The sequence below is a fragment of the Chanodichthys erythropterus genome, chromosome 14, assembly GCF_024489055.1.
Source record: "Chanodichthys erythropterus isolate Z2021 chromosome 14, ASM2448905v1, whole genome shotgun sequence".
Taxonomy (NCBI): Eukaryota; Metazoa; Chordata; class Actinopteri; order Cypriniformes; family Xenocyprididae; genus Chanodichthys; species Chanodichthys erythropterus.
The window spans coordinates 41989640-41997869 of NC_090234.1; the positions used below are offsets into that span (position 1 = coordinate 41989640).

Sequence of the window (8230 nt, forward strand, 5' to 3'; positions counted from 1 at the left end):
TAGAGCATTGCAATAACAATATGCAATCATGTGATCATGTGATCGTGGGTTCGATCCCAGGGAACACATGTGCTCATAAAGTGTGTATGCACTATAAATCACTATGGTTAGGTTTAAGAATGGGGTGGGTGTAGTCATTAATAAAAATTAGTTTTGGTAAATGGAAATAGGAGAAATGGTGTAAAAAGTCCACACATTGCATTTAAATGAACACGCATTTTGATTGGTAATGACAGTCATACGCCATTTAATGACGACAGACGTAACATGACACTGTCATTATTTTTACGCTCACTAGAGGGTGCATGACATCAAAACGTAAATATAGGTTGTAATATGGTGCTTAAAAAAACGACCTATAGGGTCGTTTTTTTGGAGGACAGTCTCAAATTATCCCATGATTTACTCACCCTCAAGCCATCCTAGGTGTATATGACTATATTCTTTAAGACAAACACAATCAGAGATATATTTTAAAAAGTTCCTGGCTCTTTCAAGGTTAGAAAAATATCCATTTATCCATATATTGATTTGTGGAGGAACAGTAACCTCTGACCTGATGCATGACGTAATGACGAACGCGGAAGCTCAGAGGAGAGAGCAAAACAAAACACTGGTCACGAATTAGAAGTCTAAAATGTGAAATTTTAAAGAGAAATGTTAGAGGATTTCAATATAAGAGAAGAGGAGCTTCAGTTTGTTGCACAGCCCTATTTGTTTAAACCGTGAGAGGCATCTAAGCTTACAATACTCCTACATCCTGCATCATACATCGCATCGGGGGTTACTCATTTGACATTTGAAGTTGATTTGCGCATTATGCAGTCCCTCCAGGATTTCGCGGGCCTTTTTTGTGATTGTTGCGGCCTAAAATGCCTGATGTTGCGTGAGCTTTTCCAAAAAATTGCGATGAAAGTTGCGGTGCTTTTTAGGTTTTTGTTGTGATTATACTGCGGAAGGAAATGAACCCTAGGTAGTGGAAGTTGAACGATAGTTGCGATTTTCCATTTTTGTAATTATAATGAGTAATATGTTAAATATTAAATTATTAAAAACATTAATTATGAAAAAAACATTAATTAAAAGAACAAAGACACTGAGAAATGATCCTATAAACAATCTTACCAATATGGCAAATAAAAGATTACCAGGATTACAAAAATGCAGCAAAATAGGCTTTACTTATCCAAATGTGGTTCAAAAGTTAAAGTGCACAGAACAGCACTACATGAAGTAAAACATGAATGTCTCAGCCTTCATATAAGTAAAACAAAACAAACATTAGTACTAGTACTGTGTGCAGGCAGTCTCTCCTGAAGACTACATAAAATAATAATGAACTAATAATATAAATGGCTCAGTATTCATATCAGAAATAAAAAACAATCTCAGTTCAAAATTTGAACAGAACCTCACAGCTTAATGCTGAAGATGCCTAAACAATGGAAAATAAAATACAATTTTGGCATCCATTAATTTCTTGAATTATCTAAAAAACAATGTAAAGTGCACACAGTCCTTCACTGTAAACATAACACACTTTCAGTAACACTGTGGAGAACTTAAGGGTATATAAACACTGACTCCAAATTCAAAAGGTGTCGATACATTCCTGGTGTCAGCACAACACAACACAATACAACATACAAAGATGACAAGGTTAAACACCTAGGCCTCATCAAAAGACTCAAAGTCCTCCTCAAAGTCTTTGTCCTCAAACGCTCCACTGGCAAGCCTCTGGTTATGGTACAGAAAGACCAAGGCTTTGAGGTTGTCATTTGTGACCGATCTCCTTCGGCTTGACAACACCAGCTTGTAGATGCTGTTACTCCGCTCAGCGTCTGCTGAGTTCACAATGACAGATTTGTATCTTATGGCCAGGCCACTGAGTATAGGCAGTCTCTCTTTAAGTCCATCCCAGAATATATCTAGATCTACAACTCCACATGCTGCAGCATGGACTGCAGCTGGACCAAGGCGTGTGAAGTAGGCATCCAGTTCATTTTTAGGCACATCACTGAAGCCTGGGATGGATTCGTAGCTGGACACACTATCACTCATAAATGCAATGTGACGAGGATCAAAGACCCTGACCTCTTTCAGGAAACTAATGGCAGGTTGCCCATCAGAAATGTACTTGCTCAGTTTGTCCTCTGCATTGATGTATGCCTGTTCCACTCTGTTCAGGATCTGCATTTTGATAGCAAAAGATAGATCAAGTCCCTCAAAGTATTCTGCGCATGTTTCATAGCTGAGATCTTTGTTGGCCTCTAACTTCATATGCAGATCCTCCAGGTAGTCAAAAGCTTTGGTGACTATAGGACGTCTGCTCTGGAAGATGTCCAGAAGTCCAATTAACACTCTACACTTATTTGCCATGATGCTGATCTGGACCTGTAGACTTTCAGCCATATTTGGATCCTGGAGCATTTCATGGAGTCTCTCCACTGACTGGGGTGTGGTTTTTCCACAGGTCTTTGAATAGAAAAAAACAAATGAGTCAAAATTATGTTCAGGCAATCAATCACAAAAATACATAGCATTTCATTCATCATTTTGGACATTTTGTGTATTTCTCTGTGTATGTGTTGGTATGTATGTCTTTGGTGGAACTGAAATGTATATTTGCCTGTAAGGTGCCATTGAGGAATTTTTTATTTGTAATATGGCGCTGTATAAATAAAACTGAATTGAATTGAATATATTTGTAATACTGTATTATGAGCAAAGAGAATGCCACTTACATCAATTTCCTTCTCAATAAATTCCTTGTACAGTCCGAAGTGCTCTGAATGGTACTGTACAGCAGTGAACCATGAGTTCCATCTAGTTGCACATGGATTTGGAGCCATGGTTGCTTTCCTTCCTGGTGGTAGATTTTTTGTCATGAATTGAAGATATCTTCTTTTGCGTGAGCCAGCATGGTAGAACATTTGCGAGAAACTCAGCATGAATGAATTCAATTGATCAAAAGGTCTCCGAAAAGCACTTCCGACAAGGTTCATAATATGAGCCATGCATGTTACATGCACTGAATTTGGGAATAAGGACTTCAGCGCAGCAGTATAGGCCTTCTTCATATAGGCTGCATTATCCGTGTTAAACACAATGACATCATCATTATCAATGCTGTATTCTTGAAGACACTTTACAACAGCCATTGACACAGTGGAGTGGTTACACTGCTCAAGGAACACTGTGTCTGCAAGGTACGCCAAAATTCTTCCAGACTCATCCTTCTCTAGTGGTGCAATTAGAATGTTCAGTACACATCTGCCCTCTACATCTGGAGTTTCGTCACAAATGACTGCAACAGGCTTTTTGGTTAAATTAGTCTTGAGAGTTTCTTTCTCCTGCAGGTAGACATCACCCAAGTATTTCTCTTGGAGCTGGTGGCTCCCAGGAATCGCTCCACCATTGACAACCTTCTCTTTGAGGAACTTCCTCAAAACAGGGTGGTCACTCTTTGAGAGTGGAATATTTACAGCTGTACATGTGGCTACCCAATCTAAACAAATCTAAACAGAAAATAATAAAAACATCAATACATCAACCACATTCTGGGATGGTATTGTTGGTGTATGTATGTATCTACATCCATCTCTCTATCTCTCTCTCATATATATATATTCATATTATATATATATATATATATATTTATATTATATATATATATATATATATATATATATATATATATATATATATATAAATCAAACACGTACAGAGATAGCCATTAATATACTGACTATCATTTCCATTAGTTTAGTCCTGCTTATAATAGAACAAAATTTTCTGTTTTCTTTCTTTTTGTTTCTTTGTTCGGTGTAATGTAACCCTGGCAAAGAGAGGGGGAGAGACAGGGAGAGGGCTATTGATATGCAAACGAGAAAGCACACCAGCGCAATTAGCCTTTCGCCGAGCCCCGCCCCCCTTAGTTACTGTTGCTTTGTCCGACAAGCCGTGGCGCTGTCACGCCACACGCAGTGAAAAATACATCGCGGAACAAAGAGGATACTGACCACACATCGACAGACAAGACAGAGCAGGTTACTTATGATATTAAACAAAGTCCCAGCTTTTAAACCGTGTAGTTATTAAAGAAATTCAAACAATAAAAAACGTTTTGTTGCTCTTTAATGTGTCGTGACCATGGTCGTGACAGATTGCTGTAGATCCTCAGCTCAACCGCTCGTAAAAACCGATCATCTCTTCCTATTAGTCCATGAACATGAGAATGAATGTTGTTTCAAACGCGGAAAGACGTCAATACACACCATTTTTCAAGTTTAACTCCACCGAGGTTAATCTTTTAACTACTGGCTGATTTGTCGGACAAAAATGGCGGATGCGGCGTTCTGATTGGTTAGATCGCTTGTCAATCAAACTCTCGGCGAAAGGTCAATTACATGATAATATATACCAACTTTAACATTAACGATGCATGCACATTTAAAATAACTCACCTTAATTCTTTCAGAGCTTGCAATTGACTTGGATGCAACAGCCTGTGTCATTGTGATCTGTCTCGTCGTCTGACGTCCTGCCTGCATTTCTGCACATCTCATGTTATGCTTTGCGGTGGCAAAATGCTTGTCAATCGATGATTTCCTTTTGTGTTCTACCACAATGTTGCATGCAGTGCAAAATAATTTCCCCCCGCTTTCATGCAGAATGCCAGGGTACTGCTTTTGGCGATCTATTGCTGTTATTTTGCTCGGCAAGTGTGAAACGTTTGACTCGCACATGCTGCTTTTCTTAACACGGAAGTAAGGCGGAAGGTAATTTGTCGACGTCAGCTCCAGACGACGCCAATGATTGGTCAAATTTGCGGGAAAGTTGCGGTGATTGGTTAAAATTGCAACACCGCCCCGAATTCGCGGGGATTGGTTGAATTTGCGTTGATGTTGCAAATCGCAACATCGCGAAATCCTGGAGGGTCTGATTATGCGTACAAAAACCATTGCTTCAATTCAGAGGGCCTTTATTAACCCACTGGAGCTGTATGGATTATATTAATGATGGATGGATGATTTTTTGGGGGCTTCAAAACATGCCCCCCATTCACTACCATTATAAAGCTTGTGAGAGCCAGAATATTTTTTTAAATATATCTCCAGTTGTGTTCGTCTGAAAGAAGATAGTCATATACACCTAGGATGGCTTGTGGGTGAGTAAATCATGGAATAATTTTCATTTTTGGGTGAACTATCGCTTTAAGGTTTTGGGGTAGGTTCAGAGTTAATAGCTAGTTATTACCCAATTTGCATCATTACTACAATAAGTACATAATATGTTCATGAGAAACAGGACTGTAAAATACAGTGCTACCGTGATGAGCGCAGTAAATCCAAGATGGTGGATAAAATGAGATTAGAAGTACCTCAGTACTAAAAAAAAAAAAAAAAAACTGATACTGATGAATAGATTTAGTAAACTGTATGAAAACAGATCAGAAAAATGTGCATATGGTAAAATTCCTTGGTGTTAGAAATTGCTGCATTGGGATAAAGGGAGGTTGTTCACTTCTTAGTATGTTCTTGGTCATTAATCTGCAGTCGTGCATTCGGTTAGTTCCTGGGGCTACTGAATCTGAGATGTCTGAGTCCTGTCAGTTTTCATTTACATAGACATGAGGGACACGTCCCTTCAGAGATGAATCATGTCTGTTTGTTGAGGGTTGGACTCAGATCTATATTAGCATGCAGTCTTCTTGAGTCACCACCTGCTCTGCACATGCTATGGCAGCGTTCACCCTACAAACACTTGTTCCTTGTATTTTAAATCATTTGTTTCAGTAAGATTGACTTCTAACACTTCAATAAAAGAACAAAGCCTTCCCTTTCCTGAATATTTGACCTGGATTTTCTGAGACTAAATGTGACTTCCACAAAACCTGTAAATTACTCTCATGTGTTAAACCACTGCAGTCATTAACGGCAAAGCAACCCACAAAGCCCACAGCCAGACAGAGCACAGCTAACGACGCCCAGCTGCTTCCTCAAATTCTTTCTGTGCATGTTGAGTCTGAATTATCTTTTGTCTTCTTTCATTTTAACAGTGACTGCATTTTATGCTGCATTTTGTTTCTACTTTGTGATTGTGTATTTGTTTGGTTGGAGTAATATGAATGAAATATGAAATACCTTACTCTGAACATTGTGTGTGCATATGTGTGTGTGTGTGTGTATGTGTGTGTTTGGACATCTGAAATACATTATGATGCTCAAGTCACATTTTACCCTTAAATAAAAGATAAATTATTATATATTTTGCAGAAAGACCATTAACATTTTTAGCATTGTGATTTAATTTTTTTGCATATGTACATGACAATGTAGCACATTTCATCCCCAAATTCCCATTACAATAATGTTGTTGTTTTTTTTTTTTTGTTTTTTTATTATTTGCAATACTGTAATTTATATATGTATTGATTGAACTGCATTATATTTTTACTGATTTAAATTTTGTAAATGTTAAAATTTATAAATATTGAAATGGTTACACTTTAATTTAAGGTGACATTGTACTTACTCAAATATTTTTTAAATACATCTACTTACTATAGAGTTACAGTAATGGTTAAGATTAGTTGTAATTATGCATAATTTGCTGTTATTAGTATACAACCCGAATTCCGGAATTTTTAAAATTGAATAAACTAAAAGACTTTCAAATCCTGTGAGCAAATATTTTATTCACAAGAGAACATAAATAACATAACAAATGTTTAAAGGGAGAAATTTTACACTTTTATCCACTACATGAGCTCATTTCAAATTGTATGCCTGCTACAAGTCTCAAAAAATTTGGCATGGGGGCAACAAATGGCTGAAAAAGCAAGAAATTTTGAAAAGATTCTGGAAGAACATCTAGCAACTAATTAAGTTAATTGATATCAGGTCTGTAACATGATTAGCTATAAAAGGGATGTCTTAGAGAGGCAGAGTCTCTCAGAAGTAAAGATGGGCAGAGCTGTGAAAGAGTGTGTAAAAAGATTGTGGAATACTTTAAAAACAATGTTCCTCAATGTCAAATTTCAAAGGCTTTGCAATTCTCATCATCTACAGTGCATAACATCATCAAAAGATTCAGAGAAACTGGAGAAATCTCTGTGCATAAGGGACAAGGCTGAAGACCTTTATTGGATGCCCGTGGTCTTGGGGCCCTCAGATGGAACCGCATCACTCATCATCATTATTGTGTCAATGACATTACTAAACAGGCCCAGGAATACTTCCAGAAACCACTGTCGGTAAACACAATCCGCCGTGCCATCTGCAGATGCCAACTAAAGCTCTATCACGCAAAAAGAAGCCATATGTGAACATGGTCCAGAAGCGCAGTTGTGTCCTGTGGGCCAATGCTCATTTTAAAACGGACTGTTTCAAAGTGGAAAAGTGTTTTAAAGTAAGATGAGTCCAAATTTGACATTCTTGTTGGAAATCACGGACGCCGTGTCCTCCGGGCTGAAGAGGAGGGAGACCTTCCAGTGTGTTATCAGTATTCAGTTCAAAAGCCAGCATCTCTGATGGTATGGGGGTGCATAAGTACATATGGTATGGGCAGCTTGCGTGTTTTGGAAGGCACTATCAATGCTGAAAGGTATATAAAGGTTATAGCGCAACATATGCTCCCCTCCAGACCATGTCTATTTCAGGGAAGGCCTTGAATATTTCAGCAGGACAATGCAAAACCACATACTGCAGCTATTACAACAGAATGGCTTTGTAATAGAAGAGTTTGGGTGCTGAAATGGCCTGTTGCAGTCCAGATTTTTCACCTATAGAGAAAAATACGTCAAAGACGACCACAAACTCTTCAGCAGCTGGAAACCTATATCAGGCAAGAATGGGACCAATTTTCAAAACCAAAACTCCAGAAACGCATATCCTCGTTGCCCACACTGTTTTGAAAAGAAGAGGAGATGCTACACCATGGTAAACATACCCCCAACCCAACTATTTTGAGATCCTCTAGCAGGCATCAAATTTGAAATGAGCTCATTTTGTGCATAAAATTGTAAAATTTCTCAGTTTAAACATTTATGTTATCTATGTTCTATTGTGAATAAAATATTGGCTCATGTGATTTGAAAGTCTTTTAGTTTTTATTTTAATGTCCCAACATTTCTGGAATTCGGGTTGTACAGTAATGTGTAACTGTGTCACCTATAAATAGGCTTTATTTTCTTTATGCAAAATATAATTTCTTTCTTATTTTGAGG

At 37.8% G+C, this 8230-nt stretch overlaps 1 protein-coding gene across 1 annotated transcript; it reads right to left on the minus strand.

Annotated features, from left to right (window-relative positions):
* Positions 1-897: 897 nt before the first annotated feature.
* LOC137036453 (uncharacterized) lies at positions 898-2857 on the minus strand. The gene is made up of 2 exons (XM_067410629.1): positions 2745-2857; positions 898-2475 (listed from the first exon to the last, which is right to left on the minus strand). Exons 1-2 carry the CDS (start codon positions 2850-2852, stop codon positions 1669-1671), a joined length of 915 nt encoding a protein of 304 aa, XP_067266730.1. The 5' UTR covers positions 2853-2857; the 3' UTR covers positions 898-1668.
* Between the last annotated feature and the right edge of the window lie 5373 nt (positions 2858-8230).